The following is a 24,206-nucleotide window of genomic DNA, read 5'->3' as shown; positions in this document are numbered from 1 at the left end:
GTCCTCGGATCCGGCTTCTGCTTTGAAGGCTTTGGCTGCTGTGTTGCGTATGAGAAACAAGATGGCTGGAGCTGCTCACGCCCAGCAGCCCCAGGGGGTTGGACATAGCGAGAGAGAGATTCTGTTGTGTCTTTCTCCATGATTTCCATCAAATTGAACCAGAGGTGTCTCACAGAGACCACAAGGGCTGCCATAGACCGCCCAAATGTTCAGGCGGTCTCCTTAGTATCCCTTAGAGATAAATATGTGGCCCGACGAAGTTCTCCAACCCCATCGGGCCAAACTCCCTCACTTCTGTCCAACCCCAGCAGGTCAGCCTGATATGCTTGTAGCACTGCTATAGTGTGCAAGCAGCCTCCTGCTAGACCCACGGCCGTAAATGCTTTTCCCACTAGATTCAAAAAAATATATATTTTTTTTAATGGTTTGGTGAGAGAAGCCGACGCCTTCAGGGACGATACTAAACCGGGAGACAGATAGCTAGCAGGCGTCTGTTCTACCCGGGTATTGCCCCATAGCCATATTCTCTTAACCCCCATATATCTGAATATACATGAACTTGGGGCTAAAAGACAAGAAGAGAAAGGCTTTTTCCATGATCTAGACAGCTCGCTGTGCAGATCGGGAAAAAATGGAAGGCCCCGTGAAAAGGTGAAAAAATAGAGGGAAGGAAACTCATTCTTTATTTTTAGAACGAGCTCCCCCTTATTTCTGCTGGCCATTAAATATTTAATTTATCTACAGCCTTGGTAAGCACCTCCACCAGCTTTATTTTATTTTTATTGTTTTATATATACATTTATTTTATATATATATAAACTATTATATATGTGTATATATATATATATTTCCTCGGAGGTAGAACACTGAAGCATGGACCTCTCTCCCCGGGCGGAAGAGACCGCAGCGCGGCCTTCCGAGACCGGAGAGAGAGCATGGATCCCTCGTGGAAACGGAGGAGATAAGATCCGCGGACCCGTCTCCAACCCCGTAAAGAGATCCTATTTGCGATCCACAGGAATGCATTCTCCGCACTGCCTCGGCAGGCGCGGGTCCTGCACCCTGAGAATCGCGAGCCTGGCCACTTCCCTCGAAAAGTGACAGGCGGGAGCGAAGCAAAAGCTTATCACAATGTTGGCAATCAGCCAAGACTGATACCGCATGCTCCACTCCCAACACATCACACAAAGCTCGTGTGTGTCCCTACTCGTTAAATAACGCGAGCAGGGAGAACACAGAGTTTGTGCAATTGTTTCTATAGTGTGTATATATATGTATATATCAGACAGACAACAATAAATATTCACAGACAGTTTTGACACAGAGCGCTTTGCTGAGGCACAAAAGCTAACGCGAGTAACGCATCGGATGTGCTTATATCCTTTCCTGGTCATGACGTCACCCGCCCGTGGCGTTCATTCATTCATTCCATTGGACTAGTTGACATACGTGCTTCAGAGGTAATCACGCGAAGGAGTTCCCAAAGCGTCATCGACGCATCGCGAGTTCCCTCGAAAGGGAACATGTTCGCTCATAATCTTCAAATTACATTAATTTGCCCATCTCCTTACATGACATCTCCTCTCTGATTAAAAACACTTTCTCACTCCCAACTCATCACATATGGACACTTGGTTAGGACCCCTTGGCTTACATTTTTTAACACATACGCCTTTAGCGTCATTTTTCGACGTGCAGGGTACTCCATTGCTTTCAGTTGTTTGCCTTTTATGGTATATTGAGACACATTTAATTCTTTGTATGCATTTGTAAAAGTATAAATAATTTTATAAATATTAATACTTTCATATAAATATTTTGGAGCTCACAATCCCAATTGGGGTAAATAAAAGTACAGTCACAGGTATTTATTCAAAAACTGACCAGAAAAAACAAACAGTATAAAAGTATTACAAATAAGTAATCTTGCATTCCAAGCTTTTTGAACCTATACGATATCTTTATGTGAAGAGTGGAACTTAAGGTTTTAATAGCTGAAATTGATCCTGCTCCGTGAATGCATACTGGCCCTGTTCCAAATGGCACCCTCAACACTTGTGGTCTTCCTACAATTCCACACTTTCGTGAAGTAACCCCGCTTTGACTGTCGTGAAGAAGTCTGCTGCCGAACTCGTTTCAGTGCGGCCTTGGCATCACTGTGCATCAAGGGGGCATACTGACCGCAAAGGGGGCGCTTGGGAGCACCCTTCTGAAACCTAAAATGACAAATGGGACACCCTACGGTCTTAAAGGACATGCGCACATGGTAGCCATTGAAAGTCCACAAGCCCGAAAGTGTATATGTAGTGTGTAATTTGGGACAGGGCCAATGTCATACCTCATTCAAAAGATACACTCAAACATTAGCATGATGCAATCGGTCACAAGACACACTAGAGCCAATACCATTTCCCTTTCAAAGCAGACATAGTGCTTCTTCTGGCAGCAATTTTTGAATTTGTGAACAGGATCTGAGCTTTATATTGGATGGAGACTGTGATAACTTTTGGGTCTCACAAATCAATCATTTGCCCTCGGAACACTTGAAATATTTGTACTTTTTGAATCAATTGTGACTGTTATATTCTGTGTTTTATATTATACAATAAACAAATGGTTAGATTGGGGATACATGCTCAAAATGCCTAAATAGTGTAATGTAAATAAAATTATTGTGGCTGTCTAAAATAAATATCATACCAATAAATGTAAGAGTGGAAAAATTATACCCAAATATATAATTTCATCATGAATTAATTATCATGCTCATTGCTTCTGTGTATTGACGCCAAAAGTTTCTCTTTGAAAGCAATGGAGTACCCTGCACAACAAAAAATGCTAAAAGGATACCCTGTGTGTTAAAAAGTGATGCCGAGGGGTCCTGACTAAGCGCCCATATGTGATGAGTTGGGAGTGAATACATGTGAGGGCTGGAAAATAATGTCCAGTAGCCAGATAAATTTGAAATGATCGCAACAATTACCAAACAACAATGATCCATTCAATTTCCGATGGACAAAATCAATCCTACATGACATTTAACTTTAAAATGTTGAGTTATGTTTGTCTATTTATTTTGTGCACAGAGTTTCAGCCCCCTAGAATGAAACTAACTGTGTGATTATATAAGTCATAAAAGCAAAGTGGATATAATGGGAAATATGATGTACACTGTGCCACTTTAGTGAAGTACTGCTCTTAACTGAAATACAGAAATTGGGGAGCTGTAGATCGGTAGTGGTTAAATAGCTCATAGCAATACTTGCTTTTCTCAGGTCTGAATACTCTGAAAGAGTCATTAGAATTGTTATTGCTTACATTCATATACAGGAATAACCAGAGGTTAATGCAAACAAATGAAATACTATTGATTGCTTGTTGCTAGATTAGATTGTTGATTCTCTGCTGTAAATGTTTGCAGTGAGATGGTGCCCTTTTGTGAATATTATTTGTCAAAAGGAAAATATTGTATTTTCACAATATCACAAGCCATAATAATAGTCAAACCATGAATATATTTAAGATTCACCATACATCAGCTGCCTTCCATAACACATTGAGACATATGTTCCTGATGTTATGGGCTCACGTCCCGGGCATCACATGGCATCATTGCCACCGTTTGAAGGAATACTTCACCCAAAAATAGGTGACAAATCGGTCATTGTTTACTCACCCTCACGTTGTTCCAAACACATATGTTCTTTATTCCATGGAACACAAAAGTGGCATTATAAACTAATTTGTTCATTCAGGCACCCTTGAAAGCATTTATCAATCCATTCACTCACATATTTAGTACTGTTTATTTAATATTTTTTACTTATTTGTTGTTTTTGATTTTTAATACATTTTTAGTATTTGGAAAAGGGCTCTTTTTCAGTTTCTCTCATGCATATCATATTTTTCAACACATTGTAATGACCCGGCAGTCAGCACTAGCAGCTGGGTGCATTATGGGTAATTGTTTGTTGGGAGTTGATTTATGTGTTATTATAGCAAGATCGTTGAGTTTTTGTGATAGTAAAGTTATGTGTGTTTATGTTCAAGTTAGGTTAGGTGTTCTTGGTTCATTTACTGCTTTGTTGTGTAATAATGTGTCTCTCACCGTCATGGAGAGAGATGTGTAAAGGAGGGACTTGGCGATAGGGCCTTGCCTGTGTGTTCGTTCTATGTTTAAAATAAAAAGAGGAGAAAGACCCAGTTCTGCCTCCTGCTGGTTTATTTTACCAATGCTTCACCTGCTGAAACACTCCCGGTCGTGCGGTGTATGGGACACGAGTGTTTATATCTCGTGTTAGTAATTAGCATAGTAAAAGTGAAATACCATAGCTTAGTTCCGGTCAGTCCCACGTTATATTGAATAACTACAAGTTATTACAGTGGTGTCAGAAGTGGGATTTTAAAAGCCGTTTAGAAGACGCCGTTATGGAGCGAAGTATAGGTGAATTAGAGCGTGCCATTCACGAGAACAGCATCATGTTAGAGCGTCTGACGAGCGAGACAACGCGGAGGAGCAGGGCTCCGCGTCAGCCTGACGGTGCCAGTGTTCACCGGACTGTGTACCGCTCTCCTAGTCGCAGGCAGAACGAACTTCCGGTCGTCTCACCAACACTCCAAATGAATCGCCGACCGGGCTCCCTCACACGATCGCCCGCTAAGCTGCCACGATATAGCGGGTTGACGCCCCTGGAGCCCTACCTGGCACATGTTGACCTGGCTGCTCTCCACGATGGATGGAGCTGTGAGGAGACAGCGATTCATTTGGCCCTCGCCTTGGAGGGTCCCGTGCTCCAGGTCCTCATCGATCTGTCTCCTGAAGAACGCCGTGATCTCCAGGCCCTCACTGCTGCTCTCAACCGCCGCTTCGGGCAGAGAACCTCCGCAGAACAGAGCAGGGAGGAGCTAACTAACCGACGTCGACGTGAAGGAGAGAGTGTGGGCGCTTTCGGCGCTGACATCCGGCCATGACATTACGCCCGGAAGGGCTACCCTACCTTCCAGGCTGCAGCAAGGGAAGAGCTGAGCCTCCACGCTTTCCTGCGGGGTCTTACACCTGAGCGGCTCCGCCAACATGTCCGCCTATTGTCACCCCGAGATGTAAGTGAGGCGCTGAGAGAGGCTGAGAGAGCTGATGAGCTGCTACAGGCTGGGCCGGCAACAGGTCAATCTCCACTCCAGCATCATCCGACGAGAGCCGCCGAATGGGAGGTGGATGGGGTCCGGTCTGAGGAGGAGGTCAGCCGGGTTCAACCAGCACAGACCCCGCGACGGAGGATGAGGCTTGACCGCTGCTACCGCTGCGGAGAACCCGGGCATTCGCCAGGGACTGCCCTGCCCCGAGCCCCCGGCCCCGGGCAATGTCACCCCCGGAAACGACCTTGGAGTGAGGCAGTGAGGGGACCCTCACCCCGTTATTCAGCACCCCTCCACAACGACTGCCCTATTGTGGGGCACTGCGGGTTTGCCAGAGGACTGTACCTGGACTGTATTGTTGACGGGCAGCCCTGCAGCGCCCTGGTGGATACGGGGTCCACCATTTGCTTGCTGCGAAAAGGACTGTTGGCAGGAACGGCCGGTCCTCTTCCGGAGGACTGGACCCCCACCAATACCGAACTGCTCACTGTCACGGGTGAAAGGACAGTAATGCCTGGAAAGAAGCTGTTGTCTGTGGTGGTGAGGAGCCAAACGAGTCATGAGTTCTGGCTCGCCGATATCAGAGATGACTGCATTGTTGGCTTGGACTTGTTAGCCCACTGGGGAGCACGTGTCGCCGTGCCGGGGGCCACCCTATGCCTAAGTAACGAGACAGTGCCGCTCCGATTGGGCCGGAGCCATCATGGAAAAGCTCTGACTCCCAACCACCACACGAGAGCTGCAGAGACTCAGGGGGAGCCCCGGGGGAGTATTGCAGCTCAGACCAGTGCATCTCAGCCACTACCACCGGACGCTCCAGCCGCCCCCCCCCCCATCACCGGAAACTGTTGTTGCTGTTGAGGAGTTGGGGCGGCGAAGCAGTGAGCATCTGAGCACGCCACAGCAGGAGCAGTTACAACACCTATTGGGAGACTTTGTGGACATTTTTGCAGCCTGTGAAAAGGACTGTACCAGAACAGCTCTGGTGCAGCATCACATCGACACTGGCCCCGCTGCTCTCATTCGCTTTCGCCCCCATAGACTGCCTCTCGCCAAGCGCCAGGCTGCTGAAGAAATGATCCGAGAAATGGCAGCTAACGGCATTATTGAGCCCTTGGACAGTCCCTGGGCTGCACCCATGGTCATGGTGCGGAAGAAAACGGGGGCGTGGCGCCCTTGCGTGGACTTTCGGCGACTAAATGCGGTCACCCGCAAGGACTCATACCCACTACCGTGCATTGACGATGCATTGGATTATGTAGCTGGATCCTGTTGGTTCAGCCCTTTGGACTTGCGCAGTGGGTATTGGCAAGTGGAGCTGGCGACAGAGGCCCGGCCCAAAACTGCATTTACAATAGGGCAAGGACTGTGGCAGTTTAAGGTGATGCCCTTTGGACTATGTTATGCCCCAGCAACCTTTGAGAGGCTGATGGAGAGGGTCCTAAAAGACATTCCCCGCACCTGCTGTGTGGTTTACTTGGACGATCTGTTGGTTCATGCCAGAGACTTTGACCAGGCTGTCCACAACTTACGGGAGGTCCTGATGGCCATCCGTAGCGCTGGGTTGCGGTTGAACCCAGCCAAGTGCAACATGCTCACCCGCCAGACGCAGTTCCTGGGACACGTGGTCAGTGGGAGCGGGGTGGCTACGGACCCAACAAAGGTGGCCGCGGTGAGGGACTGGCCCCCACCAACCAACCTCACTGAGCTGCGGAGCTTCCTGGGCCTGGCCTCCTATTACAGGAGGTTCGTCAGAGACTTTGCAACCATTGCCAGCCCCTTACATCAGCTGACAAGCAAGGGCCGGCGTTTTGGGTGGTCTGAGGACTGCGCTGCGGCTTTTCGACAGCTAAAAGCGGCTCTCATCGACGCTCCTGTTCTGGCCTACCCTGATCCCAACCAACCGTTCCTTGTGGACACTGATGCCAGTAACGTGGGGGTCGGGGCCGTACTATCCCAGAGGGGGGAGAGTGGAGAGCGAGTAGTGGCCCACTATAATTGCGGCCTCAGTCGCCCAGAAAGAAATTACTGCGTCACCCGGCGGGAGTTGCTAGCCGTGGTCCTGGCCGTCCGTCACTTCAGGCCCTATCTCCTGGGCACCAGGTTCACACTGAGGACAGACCACGCTAGCCTCACTTGGATGCTGAATTTCCGCCAACCAGAGGGTCAGGTGGCAAGGTGGCTGGAGATCCTTCAGGAATACGACTTTGAGGTTCAGCACCGACCAGGGCGGCAGCATGCTAACGCTGACGCCCTCTCCAGACGTCCATGCTTTGTTGACGAATGTCGGTACTGCAGTCGCCAGGAAGAACGAGGTCTGGGGCCATCATCGGCAGCAGTAAGGCCAGGTGACTGCGGCGGAGATGGGGAGCCGTTCACCACCGAGCAGCTGAGGCAACAGCAGGCATATGATGAAGTACTGGTGAAGGTCAGGGGCTGGTTGGAGGCTCAAACACGTCCGGACTGGCCAGCCGTGTCCTCCCAGGGGCCCGAGATCAAGACGCTTCATTCTCAGTGGGGCAGTCTGGAGCTCCACGAAGGCGTGATCTATAGGCGATGGCAGGCGCCGGGGGGTGGGGGGATTGACCGTCTGCGACTCCTGGTTCCCCATGCTCTGCGGCCGGAGGTCCTCCGTTGGGTTCATGGGGCAGCTGGAGCCGGCCATTTTGGAAACTCCAAGACAGTGCGGCGGCTGCAGCAACGTTTCTACTGGCCGGGATGTCGGCAGGATACAGAGCTGTACGTTCATTGCTGTGATACTTGCACGGCACAGGAGGGACCCAGCCAACGTTCTCATGCGCCATTACAGCAGTACCTAGTCGGGGCGCCTATGGAGAGGATCGGGGTGGACATCTTGGGTCCATTTCCCACCACAGATGCCGGCAACCGTTTTGTCCTGGTCGCTATGGACTATTTTCAAAGTGGCCGGAGGCATATGCGGTGCCAGATCAGAGTGCTTCCACTACAGCGCAGCGACTAGTGGACGAGATGTTTGCCCGGTTTGGGGTGCCGGATGAACTTCACAGTGACCAGGGGCGTAACTTTGAGAGCCGATTGTTCAGTGAGGTGTGCCAGCGATTGGGGGTGAAGAAGACAAGAACCACTCCCCTCCACCCGCAAAGCGATTTATTAGTTGACCGGTTCAACCGCACCCTGGCCACCCAACTTGCCATCTTGACCAGCAAGCACCAGAGAGACTGGGACCAGCATCTGCCTCTGGTCCTGTGGGCATATAGGACAGCTGTGCAAGAGTCGAGTCAGTGCACACCGGCGGCGCTGATGTTTGGGAGGGAGCTCCGCACGCCGGTGGACTTGGTGTTCGGGTGGCCCCCCGAGCCGGAGATTGCTGGTGGGCCAGAATTGGATTACTTCAGGAAATCGAAGGAACGTCTGAGCACGGTCCATCAAATGGCCAGGGAGGCTCTGGGGGACGCTGGAGCCCGCCAGAAGCGGGCATACGACGCCCGGGCCCACGGGCCTACGATTGGGCCAGGGGACAGAGTGTGGGTGTTCTGCCCCCAGAGGAAGCGGGGGTTGTCACCCAAACTGACTCATCATTGGCAGGGACCTGGGGAGATTTTGGACATAATTTCGGAGGTGGTCTTCCGGGTCCGAATGCCTGGACAGGGTAGACGGGTGGTGCTTCATAAGGACCGATTGGCACCGTACCACCCACTGGTCCCAGAGCAAAAGACTGATGGAAGCCAGAGAGGCTCCCCGAAATCCACTCCCAGCGTCGCAACAGACAATAACGGACTCAGGGCTGAGCCTGGCGCTGGGGGTAGAACACCAGGGAGGCGGAAGCGTGTTCGACGCCGGCCGGGACATTTGTTGGATTTTGTTGTGGGAGATTAGGGTTGTGGGAACACTAACCCCCTTGGGAGGGGGCTATTGTAATGACCCGGCAGTCAGCACTAGCAGCTGGGTGCATTATGGGTAATTGTTTGTTGGGAGTTGATTTATGTGTTATTATAGCAAGATCGTTGAGTTTTTGTGATAGTAAAGTTATGTGTGTTTATGTTCAAGTTAGGTTAGGTGTTCTTGGTTCATTAACTGCTTTGTTGTGTAATAATGTGTCTCTCACCGTCATGGAGAGAGATGTGTAAAGGAGGGACTTGGCGATAGGGCCTTGCCTGTGTGTTCGTTCTATGTCTAAAATAAAAAGAGGAGAAAGACAACAGTTCTGCCTCCTGCTGGTTTATTTTACCAATGCTTCACCTGCTGAAACACTCCCGGTCGTGCGGTGTATGGGACACGAGTGTTTATATCTCGTGTTAGTAATTAGCATAGTAAAAGTGAAATAGCATAGCTTAGTTCCGGTCAGTCCCACGTTATATTGAATAACTACAAGTTATTACAATATCTTTAAATATAATGAAATGACAGTGCACTACATCATGACAAAGCATATGGCCACATCATGAGATGTGTTTGATTTAAAGCTCTATGATCATACATTACACTGAACAAAATTATAAACGAAACACTTTTGTTTTTGCCCCCATTTTTCATGAGCTGAGCTCAAAGATCTAAGACTTTTTCTATGTACACAAAAGGCCTATTTCTCTCAAATATTGTTCACAAATCTGTCTATATCTGTGTTAGTGAGCACTTCTCCTTTGCCTAGATAATCCATCCACCTCACAGGAATGGCATATCAAGATTCTGATTAGACAGCATGATTATTGCACAGGTGTGCCTTAGGCTGGCCACAATAAAAGGCTACTCTAAAATGTGCAGTTTTATCACACAGCACAATGCCACAGATGTGGCAAGTTTTGAGGGAGCGTGTAATTGGCATGCTGACTGCAGGAATGTCGACCAGAGCTGTTGCCCGTGAATTGAATGTTCATTTCCTACCATAAGCCATCTCCAAAGGCATTTCAGAGAATTTGGCAGTACATCCAATCGGCCTCACAACCTCACAGCCCAGGACCTCCACATCCAACATCTTCACCTCCAAGATCGTTTGAGACCAGCTACCCGGACAGTTTCTGCAACAATCGGTTTGTATAACCAAAGAATTTCTGCACAAACTGTCAGAAACCGTCTCAGGGAAGTTCTTCTGCATGCTCGTTGTCCTCATCGGGGTCTCGACCTGACTGCAGTTCAAGACTTAAGACTTAAGTGGGCAAATGCTCACATTTGATGGCGTCTGGCACTTTGGAGAGGAGTTCTCTTCACGGATGAATCTCGGTTTTCACTGTACAGGGCAGATGGCAGGCCTATGGTGGTATGGTATGGGCAGGCATATGTTATGGACAACGAACACAGGTGCATTTTATTGATGGCATTTTGAATGCACAGAGATACTGTGACGAGACCCTGAGGCCCATTGTTGTGCCATTCATCCACGACCATCACCTCATGTTGCAGCATGATAATGCAAGGCCTGTTGCAAGGCATGTTGCAAGGATCTGTACACAATCCCTGGAAGCTGAAAACATCCCAGTTCTTGCATGGCCATCACCGGTCATCACACCTCTTAAGCATGTTTTGGATGCTCTGGATTGGCGTATACAACAGCGTGTTCCAGGTCCTGCCAATATCCAGCAACTTTGCACAGCCATGGTAGAGGAGTGGACAAACATTCCACAGGCCACAATCTACAACCTGATCAACTCTATGCGAAGGAGATGTGTTGCACTGTGTGAGACAAATAGTGGTCACACCAGATACTGACTTATACTTTTCGGACCCCCCCCCCCCCCCCAATACAGTAAAACTGCACATTTTAGAGTGGCCTTTTATTGTGGCCAGCCTAACCTGTGCAATAATCATGCTGTCTAATAAGCATCTTGATATGCCACCCCTGTGAGGTGGATGGATTATCTTGGCAAAGAAGAAGTGCTCACTAACACAGATTTTGACAGATTTGTGAATAATATTTGAGAGAAATCGGCCTTTTGTGTACATAGAGACAATAGACATAGAGAAGTCTTTGATCTTTGAGCTCAGCTCATGAAAAATGGGGGCAAAAACAAAAGTGTTGCTTTATAATTTTGTTCAGTGTATCATATTAAGTCATATGAGTTCATTTCACTCAAATATTCAAAAAGTTCATAGCACTCAATAGAAAAGTTATATGAACATAATTATTCATTAAAGGAGAACTCCGGGCAATTTTTAAGTTAATCTTGATCGTTAGACCTTTGTGAGCACTGACTATAGGAAAAAAAACTAACCGGATTGGTGCTTGCTACGCGGAGCTGCGACCGCGAATGCCCAGAGCTCCCACCCAGCTAAAACGGCAGCTATGGGGGCATGGACATGAAGAGCGTTTTTGAACCTCTTAACAGACACAAAATGCAATTAAAATGTCTGTCCAACATGAACAGGGACCCTACATGTGAACAAGATGCGTTTAGCAACTTAGCCATTGTTTCAACTCACCTAAATAGTCTTTTAGACGGCAAGCTGTAGTCTCGCGCTGCAGTCCCGTGCTGTAGCCGGGAAAAGGTAAACAATGTCCAGGTGGGAGGAGCGTTGATCATGTGCGACGAATTAAGATCAGAGTTGCTTACAAGTGAAGAAGAAATGGTTCGTGTTCGTGCCTTTCCGAATTGTGGCAACAGAATGCGAAAATATAAGAGCTTTAATTTTCATCGTCTTCCTTTTCATGACCTCGAGATTCTGCAGTTGTGGCTAGTTGTACTTCCAACTTGATGTGCAAACTCCCGTAGAAGTACTACGCGCTAAAGATTACTGCATTTGCAGCGAATACAATTACAATACAATTACAATTCAATCGAAGAAGCTAGTGAAATAATTAAAGCTTTGTAAATAAGACTACAAAAACATTCATGCACATCTCTCCTCATGCCATGTGTGCCCAAATGGAAGGATAAATAAATGTTACATTACCTCCACAGTGGTTGCACCCATCTTTGTACATGGAATGGCATTTTTCTTCAAACGGCCCCGCTGTGTTGTGTAGTCATCCTTGTCAAAGTGTTCGCTGCAAATGCGGTAATCTTTAGCGCGTAGTACTTCTACGGGAGTTTGCACATCAAGTTGAAGTACAACTAGCCACAACTGCAGAATCTCGAGGTCATGAAAAGGAAGACGATGAAAATTTAAGCTCTTATATTTTCGCATTCTGTTGCCACAATTCGGAAAGGCACAAACACAAACCATTTCTTCTTCACTTGTAAGCAACTCTGATCTTAACTCGTCGCACATGATCAACGGTCCTCCCACCTGGACATTGTTTACCTGTTCCCGGCTACAGCACGGGACTGCAGCGCGAGACTACAGCTTGCCGTCTAAAAGACTATTTAGGTGAGTTGAAACAATGGCTAAGTTGCTAAACGCATCTTGTTCACATGTAGGGTCCCTGTTCATGTTGGACAGACATTTTAATTGCATTTTGTGTCTGTTAAGAGGCTCAAAAACGCTCTTTATGTCCATGCCCCCATAGCTGCTGTTTTAGCTGGGTGGGAGCTCTGGGCATTCGCGGTCGCAGCTCCGCGTAGCAAGCACCAAACCGGTTCGTTTTTTTTTCTATAGTCAGTACTCACAAAGGTCTAACGATCAAGATTAACTTAAAAATTGCCCGGAGTTCTCCTTTAAATTAAGAATTAAAACTGAATTAACTAACAGACAACTAGTCGTCGAGTTGAGTCCGTTCAGAATGCGCTGTTTTTTTTTAATTCTCTATGGGACACCACACTGCTCTGTCAGATGTGCGTTCCACCTTGCCCTCCGGCCGGCCTTGTTTGGATTAACCATATGGGCATTTGGGCATGTGTTCAGGGGTACCATGTCCAGGGTATGACCACATTGGGGAAGGCATAAATGGGCAAATAAATGGATTCAAATATGCACCGCAATGGCCACTTTTCTTTTTTTTTTTGTGGTGGTGGACGTGGTGGTGGTGGGGGTTTAGTTGTAGAGTTTCTAAAATCCCCTGCTTGCGCTACATGTTTCTTGCTAATTTTGTATTTATTATTTCTATTGTCTCCACATACATATTGAAGCAAAATACAGTATAAAGGTGAATTTGCATTCAAAACCATGTTTCTCAATACCTTTAAAACCCCTAAAAAGTCAACTTATTTTTCTTTCTGTCATACCAAATTGTTGTTAAAATAATTGTGCTCTGCAAAGCTATGTAAAAAGCCCGATGACAAAAGATGACTACTGAGGCCAAATTTATAAACAAACAAATGTTGAGAAAAATCTGTGGATAAGTGAAGCTATTGCTTCAGAAACAATCATTGACAGTGCTAATGTACTCAGAAAGAAACGCCGGCTCGTTTTTTACCACCTCATCTCCATATTTAGAAACCTTTTATGACCAGACCAATGCTGTATTTTTTAATTCAAGTGTGTCAGTTATGAAATTGTACTGAGCAGAATTGTGTTTGTTATTAAACTGAATGAACATATGAACTGAATGATGGAGAGGCATCATAACCTAGAACACGTCGATGTCATGAAACATTTTGATATGATCATATGTAGGAATATCTGTGTTATCTCTTAGGTTCAGTAACCTAAGTTTAGGCAATTAATATGGAATTGATGTGCCCATAAACACATACAACCCCTCTCCCTCCTCCTCCTCCTCCTCCACCTTCCATGTTTGAGCCTTGGTTAAGCTATTGATATGGAATATATGTGCACATCACAACACCTACAACCCCCCAGTCCCCCTCCCCCAGTCGTCCCCCCAGAAAAAAAAAAACGCTTTTTGGCTTGCTTAGTTGGGGTTTAAAAGATACTTAATATTAAGTAATATCAATGATTCACTTAGACTGCACTGACACTGATGGATTAGAACTAAATTTTTTGCAACATCGATATTGTTATTGAACTGACTTGAGCTGAATAACAACACTATTGTCTTATGTAGAGAATCTTTACAGAGGGATTTGTCTCATATATGATGAAGTTTGCATTTGATGGTTATGTTCCTGTTTATTACTGTGAAGCTGATTTGAAACAATCAATTATATATATTAAGGTGATTTCAATTACTCTATAACACAGCAATGTTAAAGCAAACACTGCATTAAAAAAGCTTTTTGCTTCTAAATTGGCAGGCAAATATTGATGTTTTTTTTTTTTTATTCTCGTTTTAGGGATCCAAATCAACCAGTTCCACAGGACACCAAATTCATCCACACAAAGCCTAACCGTTTCGAGGAAGTGGCCTGGTCTAAATACAACCCCAAAGACCAGCTCTACTTACACATTGGGCTGAAGCCAAGGGTGAGAGATCACTATCGTGCAACTAAGGTTGCTTTCTGGCTAGAGCTGGTACCTCATCTTCATAACATCAATGAACTTTTTCAATATGTCTCGACCACGACTAAGATACCTCCTCAGGATACTACACCATTCCCATACACTAAGAGACTAGGTAAAACATGGCCTTCCACCACACGTCATCCTGGTGTTCCTCCAGCCAACACCAAACAAACTACAGACCAGCGTAAAGGCAATGATCTGGGTGACGACTCAGCGGTGGTTATCGAGACAAAGCGAGATTACTCTACTGAGCTCAGTGTGACCATCGCGGTGGGTGCATCTCTCCTCTTCCTCAACATTCTGGCCTTTGCAGCACTTTACTACAAGAAGGATAAGCGTCGTCACGAATCCAACCGACGAGGCCCCAGCCCACAGAGGAACTCTGCTCCGGCTAATGTGGTGGCTAACACTAATGACATAGGCCATTTGCAGAGCGAGGAGCTGATGTCACTTCAGATGAAACAGCAGCAGATGGAACATGACCACCATCATGAGTGCGATTCACTACAGGCCCATGATACTCTTCGTCTCACCTGCCCGGCCGATTATACGCTTACTCTTCGACGTTCGCCCGATGACATCCCACTCATGACGCCAAGTACCATAACAATGATTCCTAACTCTCTGGCCGGAATGCAGCCCCTGCACAATTTCAACACTTTTGGAAGTAGTCAGAACAGTACCAACCTGCCCCATGGGCACTCCACCACCAGGGTATAGCTTCTGAAAGATCCTTTTCAGAACTAATGGACATGGTCTGCTAAGGCATTGAAGGTTAAGGGCCTTTGTCTGTCAGGGCAAACTGCGCTGACTTTGTTCCACTTTGAGACTTGTCATGGTGGATGAGATGTTATTTTCCCATGAAGCCTTCTTGCAGAATATATCAAAGTCAAAAATGATCTATTTGCGAAAAAAAAAAGAATGTTACTATTTGGAGCCAAGCTTGTTAAAGGCAGGGGACTTTACACCAAAAGACAAGAACTCTTTCAGAAGGACTTTTTTTTGCTTGCATAGACAATATACACACAAACGACAGAAGAAAAGGATCTTACAAAGCTTTGTATGTGCCATAACATATGTCATATACCAAGAGCAACAATGAGAGCAATGTTATTATGCGAGAATTATATTGCAGACGAACACATTAATATTATTTTCTGAGAGTGTTGTCACATACCGGACATGTGGACTGATCTCAAAAATCCCAGCCTGAAATGTAATAATGACAAAATTTATAAAAGTGACATGTAAATACTTGTGAGTCAAATACAAATATTAAAATAATTATAAAAGCTTTTATTGTTGTTTAGTTCAAAATATGAATATGAATGAGCTTATGCTTTCGTTAAGGTGTGTGTAAATAAATCAGTCATTATCTTTTCTTTTTCTTTTTGAAATCATGTCTTTGCTAAACAGCCTTTATACCTGAAAAAGAAATATAATAGAGGACAGCATTCTTATTCCAAATTCTCTAAATATCCATTTCATTCATTTGAGTGTTCCTTTGTCCCGATGTTTGACAAATATTGCATGTTTGACTGCTACTTTACATTTGATAACCCCATACCGTAACCCCATACCGTGACCCCATACAGATGTTAAAAATGAAAGACTGCATCTAATTACATTACAGAGCTGGGTGAATTTGCCTATTTAAGCTGTTCAGAGACTGGTTGTAATGTTTTTTTATATATATATCATTTGGGGGTTTGATGAAGGAGTGTGGACTGGATGTAAATCGAGCAACTTCTACCCACATCCCACATGCATTTGTTTTACTGCATAAATCTCCTTTTTTATTATTATTATTCTGTATCATCACTGCCTGAGCTTCAGATGTGACCAGCATTGTATAATTAAAAATATCTATAAATAAATAACACAGGCAGTGGATTTGGGTATCTATATTATTGGATATGTTTGTAAAGAAGTATATGTTAGACATTTATATTCGTAACATGCTAGCAATATGTAAAGTATTGTGCGAGGCTTGTGATATTTTGGGTTAAAACACAAGTGAATGAGTGTACATAAAAATAATTATGATTACTATAAATAAATACAAACAATCAAACAAAAAAAAAAAAATAACCCTGATATTTTTCAGTTATGCATCCTATAACAAAGATGTTGAAAGAGCAGGAAAGAATTTAAACATAAATTAATAAATTAGTTCATAAAGTTACATTTGTATATTATATCAGTTCATTATACATGTTAACCTTGGTTCTTGAACTGTCAGTACAACAAGGGTCAAATGTAGGATTCTAAATAATAGTTTGTTTTATATTGTTTGCAGTTTTTGCCTTAAGTGATAGATATTTCTGGCTGGACACCTGTATAAAATTTTTCTGCAGCATTTTTAATAAAATATCAAAGTATTTTCTAAAAACGTGTCTTCAGATTTATTTGACTTTGATGAAACCTTGCACCCAGGAAGACGATAAGAATGTGAAGCTGTTCCCTTTCAGTCGAGAACGTCAGACATAGTCGACATCGACTGAAATGGAATCACGCCAGGGAGCCAGTCATCTTCGAGTACTATTGAACGAGCCAATGGAATTGGCGTGCGTGATTTACATCACAAGCTCCGCCCCCGCAGTGCAGGTATAAATACGGAAGTGGATGCACGCACTAGTTGCCTTTCGCTTCGGAGCCGATCGTTTGATGTCTCTGAACAGTGCTATTGTTTACCATGAGCAGAGCGAGTGTGTCGGTGTTCCTTTAGAAGACTCCCCCAGTGCTGGTGATTTCTACAGCATGAGTGCACTGGTGATCGCGAGCTTTGAGCTCTCAACTGCTGTTTTAACAGCAACAAATTTTTAAACGTTTGTGTCCGTTGACGGCTGGTTAGAGGGCTGAAAAAAGTGAGTGCTTCACTGGATGCGGTCGTTCCCTTTTCCTCTCTGATGGTCACAATTGTTGCATCTCGGTTTGGGCTTACAGCACGCTGAAGCAGCTTTTGTGCACGGTTCATGTTCACATTGCGGGAATATGACTGTTGCGGTGTTGACTTCGAGACTCGCATTCGTCCGCGAAGTGCGAGTCCCCATTACCATGCCCCACCCCCGGGTGTCATGTGGGATGGGTGATCGGAGGATAGTGATGCATGTCTCACCATTCCCTGTGGGCTCCTCATTCCTCCATCACACCGCAGCCGATGGAATTCCTGTTGAACGTGCTGGTCCCTCTGTAATGGACCGATGAGCAGTTTCAATTGGGGTTCCCCCAGATTATAAGATGTCGATAGCAGCATCGGAGGGTGAGCTGGCCTCTGGAGATGACGACTCGGCTGTGTTATCTCCCTCTGGGAGTATAACGTTGCCCGAGCCAGATCCAGAAATATCAGCTATGCTGAAACGGGCTGCCGAGGCTGCCGGGCTCAAGTGGAACCCTCCACCGTGTCCCATTCAGTCTCGGTTGGAGGATTGGTATCTCGGGGCGGGCCGCGCCACGCTGTTTCTCAGCTCGCCGCCCCAGTGCCTTTCTTTCATGCATAGAGAGCTTACCAGGTTGTGGACGGCACCTTTCTAAATTCAAAGAAAGAGCAAATTCTTCTGTTCCTGGGTCCGAAGAGGGCAAGTCTGGCGGTGTGCGACCGTGTAAAGCCTTGCACCCCTCAGCCCCCTCTTGTTCACCAGCACGGCAGCTGTGTACGGTTCGAGGACCCGGTCATCTGCCTTCTCACGCATCCCGGGTCGTCTCGTGAAGACAGTTAAGTGTCGTGTACCACACTCAGACCCTGCTTCGGGCCGCCTCTAGGCCTTCCTAGCCGGGTCCCTGTCCTCCACCTTGCTGTACGTCTGTGGTTCCCTGGTCCCTGGCCCGGTTTGTAGAAGCCAAAAATGCTTCCCAACCGGTCCAGATGGCCCCAAACTATACCATCAGACTCGGCTTGCGATTCCTTTTTCGCTCGGCTTCCGCCCAAGCTCAGTGATATTCATCATACCTAGGTGTTGAGCACAGATGCTCCTAGAAATAGTGACTTTAGTCACACCTATGTGTTGAGCAGTGCTCCTGTCTTGTGTGCGCACGTCGCAGTCTTCTGGCGAAGGACGCGATGCAGCTGCTCCCTCTAGCCGATATGAAGGCCGGCTTCTATAAGCCCGTACTTCATTGTACCCTACAGAGGTGGGTCACGACCATCTTGGACCTGTGTTAATTGAGACTGGCCCTTTTTCGAAAGCCTCCGTTTAATTTGTTACACAGAGATGCATTTTCAAATGCTCCGTCCGCAAGATTGGTCTGCAGCATTCGACCTGAGGGACATGTGCGTTCGAAGGGTGTGAAATATCAGTACAAAGTCATACCCTTCGAGTGTTCCATAGCCAGTTGGGTCTTCAGGTCAACTGGGAGAGAGTAATCTCACCCACGGGCTGAGTATCTCTTTTTCAGTTTGGAGAAGGACTCGATCTAACACATCTCTTCAAGAAGAGAGTGAGTTTGGCTGGTCTCATATAGAAGTGAGAAAGGGTCCCACTGAAATAACTTTCAGAGGCTCCTGGGGCATATGGCAGATGCAGCCGCTTGGCTTCCTCCAAATGAAGGCCGCTTCAGCACTAGCTTCATGATCGAGTCACAAGGAGACCGTGGCAGAGTTGCACGCCCTGTGTGACAACAGATCACCCCGGACTGTCGCCAAACCCTCAGTCCGTGATCAGACCTTTCGTTGCTTTGGGCCAAACCGCTCCTAGAACAAGGTCCACTAACACCTTCTGAGGGGTCATGTACGAAGGGCATGCTTTAATGGAGGCCTGGACGACCTCCGACTGCATTGGAATTCATGGAAGAGACAGACACTGTCTCTCAGCTGGCCCCGGGCCTCCGCAGAAGTGCGTTCCCCATTGAGTCTTCTAAGAAAGCGGCTATGCGATTCATTGTCACTTGGCGCCTGCTCAAGTTCAGTGATTTTCATCACACTCACATGTTGAGCAGAGATGCTCCTGAAGCTCAGTGAAATTTATCACACTCAGTTGTGTTGAGCACAGGTGCTCCTGAAGCTCAGTGATCTTCACATGTAGTGTTGAGCAGTGCTCCTGTCTTGTGCACGCATGTCGCTTCCACCTACTGTGCTAGGTCAGGAGTGGAGCAGGTCTTGATAGTTGCCCCTTATTGGCCCACCCAGACCTAGTTCCCCTCGACAGCCCTCCTAACTTCCCCTGAATACATTTCAGGGATGGGGCATAATGGCATTCAGACCCCTGGAGAGATTCCAGGCCGGTCCTAAAAGCTGGACGCGGAGGTTTGGGTGGCTCTCGCAGGGATATGTGGTAGTTAACATCACTTTCGCGAGCACCCCCATAAAAAGAGGAAGTTTCTTACGCCAAATAGAAGTGGAACCTATTTGTTGAGTGTGTCTTCTCTCCGTGAGGAGATCCTGAGAGCGTTCGGTGATTCAGTGCTCTCTTTCCTGCAAGATGTGTTGGAGTAGGCTGTTTTCCTCCACCCTCAAAATGATTTTGCCTCTTTTTTCTTGACTCACATCATGATGCAGAAGCATGGGAAGCACGTCTGATCGTCAGGATCCTGAGGGAGCAAAGGAATCTGCCTTGTGCCCCTCTTTATCCTCTTGGGTCTTATCTCAGGTGCTACTGCACTGCAGAGACCGCCCTTGAGCCACTGCAGGCAGTGAGTTAAAAATTATGTTTTAAACAGTTCTCCTGCTCACGTGGTCTCTACTAGAGGGTAGGAATCCCGGCCGGAATATGAGCCAAAGGTTCCTACCTCTCCCTTAATGGGACCAGGTGGTGAGCCTGCAAGCGCTGCCCCAGAGGAGGCAGACCCAGCCCTGGCCTTCTCTGTCCGTCCGCTTCTTTGCGGGTTACGTGCAGTGAACGCGACCCTTAGAACCTCAGACCAGCTCTTATCTGTTAAGGAAATCAGCAGAGAGGGAAGGCTGTTTCCAAGCAAGGTTGGCCCACTGAATGGTGGCTGCCTTCATCTTGGTGAAAATTACGAGATGCACATGTCCACTTAGGTGGTGAGCTCCTCTTAAGTGAGTGTGTGCTCCCGCCTAGGCGTTGACACAGAGTGCTTCGCTGACAGATATTCTAGAGTTGGGGGCTGGGCAACACCTATAGTCGAACCGCTGCTTCCCGTGGGCTCCCTTCTCATGAAGCCAGTTCACCGTGAGCCCGGTTCGAAGTGTCGGCTTGCTGCGCCATTCCCCTCTTATGGACTGGATATGTGGGCCCTTCCCCGTCTTAAATTGCGTAGGGATCAGGAGGCTTTTTTTCTAGGCACTGGAAGGTGGCAGCTATAGTGGCATTTTCAATGGTTGATCCCATTTCAGTTGACGTCGACTACGTCTGATGTTCTCAACTGAAAGGGAATGTCCTGGTTGCATATTCAACCCACAGGGAACGGAGGACATAGTCCCCTTGCCACTACCGCTGGACCACCGCTGACTCCGAGTTACACTCGGCTCCTCAGCGAAAAAGCAACTAGTGCGTGCATCCACTTCCGTATTTATACCCGCACTGCAGGGGCGGAGTGTTTGTGTAAATCACGCACGCCAATTCCATTGGCTGGTTCAATAATACTCGAAGATGACGAGCTACCTGGCGTTATTTAGTCGACGTCGACGTCCTCCGTTTCCTCCTTCAGGGAATGATGGGTTGCATATGCAACCAGGACGTTTCCTTTCACAATAATCACACTTTTAGCATTAGGAAAAAAATGTATTCCATTTTAAATGCAAAAATACACTTGCCTTCTTATAATTGATAAGCCCATTCAAATTATAACCTACTCTATTTTGTGTTTTAAATTACAGCTTGTGGTTAACTTATTATTTACCAATTTTAAAGGCTATTTTTTTTTAAATCCCAGCGCACATCTTGTTAATTTTAGATAATCAATATTTGAAAATATTCCTTTTTGTTGTTGTTACAAGATAAACTAATGGCCTCTGTTCTTTGAAAAGTTCACAATAAAATGTCAAGGAAATCCGAATCAATTAGACAGCAGTAGGGTGGAGAAAACTCACTTCCCTCCTATCATATTCTCATTTAAGAAGTAAAGGCTTTGAGACATAGGTCTCAATGAGACATAGGTCCTGCGTAACCTTGTCTTACCAAAACAACCTACACAAAACAAAATCATATTCTTTAGTCATGTGCTCCTATATCATACTATGACAGCTGAGAACAAATAAACAAACGTGAATGCCTGTTATTCAATCTCCATTCCCCCTCTCTGTCTTGACAGGTGATGTGAACAATATTTCTCATTAACATTCTATGAATATGCAAACAGCTCTGCTGTTCTTGTCCACTGTCCTTCAGCTTCAGTCAAGTTATATATATTTTTTCATTTAGAAGTTGTCTTAGATTTTGAATAACATTGCTAGATGCACACATGTTTTTTTTAAACGACTGATCAGCTGTGCTGCACATAGTCCACAAATATTTTTTTTACTTCTGCCAGTTCATCTGTTCATGTGCCAGAGCAATCCTCATTGTCCAATTTGCACTTCCTTTTGTTCAACAGCCAACTCAGATTTAATATAAGGAGGGATTTAGAACGGCATGAATTGGTAGAGCCTTCAATTTTCCTTTAGCATTTCTGAATGTATGTATTGTGGCTGAAAGCTAAATATGATATTGGAGTTTTAAGTGTGTAGCATAGTAAAGGAAAACGGAATAGTGCTACATCAGTAATGTTTAAGTTGTATCACCTGTCAATATCGAATAACCATCACAGGTGCTTTTAGAGCAGGGGCAACTCTGGCCCCCAAGAACCACTTTCTCGCAGAGTTTAGCTCCAGCGCTAATCAAACACACCTTAACGAACTAATCAAGTTCTTCAGGATTACTAGGCTGCGTATAACTCCACTTTTAGACATACACTCGCAAACTTCCCTAAGCCCTTCCCCTCGGGGGAATCCCTACCGCCATTTTGAAGTGCATTTAACATAGTCAAGTGGATGAGGGAAGTTTATTTGGACATATCCTCGACCCCTCAATTTTGACAGCGAGACTATTAAACATGTACACTTCAGACCAGGGACGTGCACAGGAATTTTGAGGGGCAGTTGCTCTGAACTGAAAAAAGGGCACCCCCCCTACCAAAAAAAAAAAAAAAAAACTCACGGGCTATATGAGGGACTGAGAATAAAAGGGTCTTTATTCAAATATATATACACAAAGTAAAAAACTGAAATACAGCACTCAATCATGAACGGAAAGCGAAAAAGGTCACACTCCAGTAATATTTCTGTGAATTGAATTAATCCTGCACTTGTTTCATAGTTTTTGTATTATGTCTGAATATATTCAGTTGAATTTTGCCCATACAAATTGCCTTATCTGACCGTGTTTATGTCCAAATTCAATGCCTCATATTATGGTCTTATTATTATTTATAAAGATTGCAAAATGTCAGAGATGACAGGTTTATGATATACAACTTTGTAAACAGTATACAAAATGTATTAACAATATTGTTAATTGTCACCAAAATACACATGAGAAAAAGAGTTCCTCATATTATTGTTTATTGTTTTTTAATTATTATATATATATATATTTTAATTTGAAAATAAATAATCTGGATTGAATTGACAGATGGGGAAAAACTCGCTTCTAATAAAAAAATAAAAATAAAAAAAACGCATAGATTTCTGGATAAAATACAATCCTTTTTTAACCTTTTGGCTTCCCGTACATTCAGTTGTGCTTCTTGCTCGTATTCAGTTCTGATGGTACGTATGGTAACTGGGCAACTACGCATGATTTGTAGTATGATTGTGTAAAGGGAACAGGAATTCCGGTAGGGAACAGAAACGACTGCTACACCGATCGCGTGCAGCGCTGCAGCCACGTAAACAGTTTGCCCTTCCCCTACTGACTTTCACTTTCAGTGCCTGAATGGAAGTGAATGAGGCTTTGCGATTTTTTTTTTAATCTATGCCTACGTGAAATTCTGCATCCATTGTACGATTAATTTATTTTTTTCCCCCCTCGGAAGGGCAACGTGAGTCAAGAAGGGCATAAGGGCAGTTGCCCGGGCAACCTGAGCAACCCCCCTGTGCACGTCCCTGCTTCAGACAGATCCGTAGACCACAATGCACCACGATTGTGACATCAAAGCAGATCGCGCTTAATTTAGCCTGACCTCACACAATCAAGTGTATGATATTGGTGTTATTTGGTATTTAACTGCATTCAATACGTGTACCTACCTTAAAGGGGCATTCGGCAACTATTTCAACTTAATAAAAAACGTTTAGAAATCATTTGGATGGTTTAATAACCTGTTCTGGTGAGAATGGTGACTTTCCCCGCTTCCCCCAGCGTTCCCAGGCGGAAAACCAACCTTGCAACATGGGGACTGACGTCCCGGTAAGTTGGAAATAGAAAGTCTCGTGAGAAGCGAGAACGAGCGAGAAACACAAACTGCTTTACGGCTATTCGACATAAACACACACGCCGCTCTCAATGTGTATGATGTATTACCCACCTCGGTAGACATAGCTCCACACGATAAAGTTGGCCGGCAAGGATAATAACAATTGCACATGAGCAGTGGTAGAAAGGGGGAGGAGGGTGCCGCAAGTGAGTTTTTTACAACATTGTTGTGAAATATACGCCTCACAGCTGTAGGGGGAGCTCGTAGAGAAAACATGCGCCAACAAAAGTGAAAATCAGCGAAGAAATAGCTAGAGTTGCCGAATGCCCCTTTAAGCTATCTTAACCCTGTAAGACCCAAATATAGAAAGAAAAAAAACTTTTTTTTTCACCTGTCAGATGTTGTTGTAGGAGGCCTATGAAGGAGGCCATTTTCTTAAAAATATATATGTTTTAGTAAGTTTT

The 24,206-nt window shown here is 45.6% G+C and overlaps 2 protein-coding genes across 3 annotated transcripts in view; both read left to right on the top strand.

Moving 5' to 3' along the window:
- Positions 1-16,479, top strand: part of nlgn4xa (neuroligin 4 X-linked a) — a 207,120-nt gene extending 190,641 nt beyond the window's left edge. For both annotated transcript variants that reach the window (XM_077246789.1, XM_077246790.1), the window contains one exon: positions 14,223-16,479. In XM_077246789.1, coding sequence (XP_077102904.1) covers positions 14,223-15,111 — 889 coding nt within the window. In that variant the 3' untranslated portion in view covers positions 15,112-16,479. The remainder of the gene's footprint in view (positions 1-14,222) is intronic.
- LOC143753933 (uncharacterized) overlaps positions 1-24,206 on the top strand; it is a 379,044-nt gene that overhangs the window by 216,770 nt on the left and 138,068 nt on the right. The window lies entirely within an intron of this gene.

Source organism: Siphateles boraxobius, unplaced genomic scaffold (genome assembly GCF_051911475.1).
Source record: "Siphateles boraxobius isolate OS27281-9 unplaced genomic scaffold, OSU_SipBor_1 29, whole genome shotgun sequence".
NCBI classification, from domain to species: Eukaryota; Metazoa; Chordata; class Actinopteri; order Cypriniformes; family Leuciscidae; genus Siphateles; species Siphateles boraxobius.
Note: the sequence above shows the minus strand (reverse complement) of the source record. Positions and strands in the feature narration are given on the sequence as shown.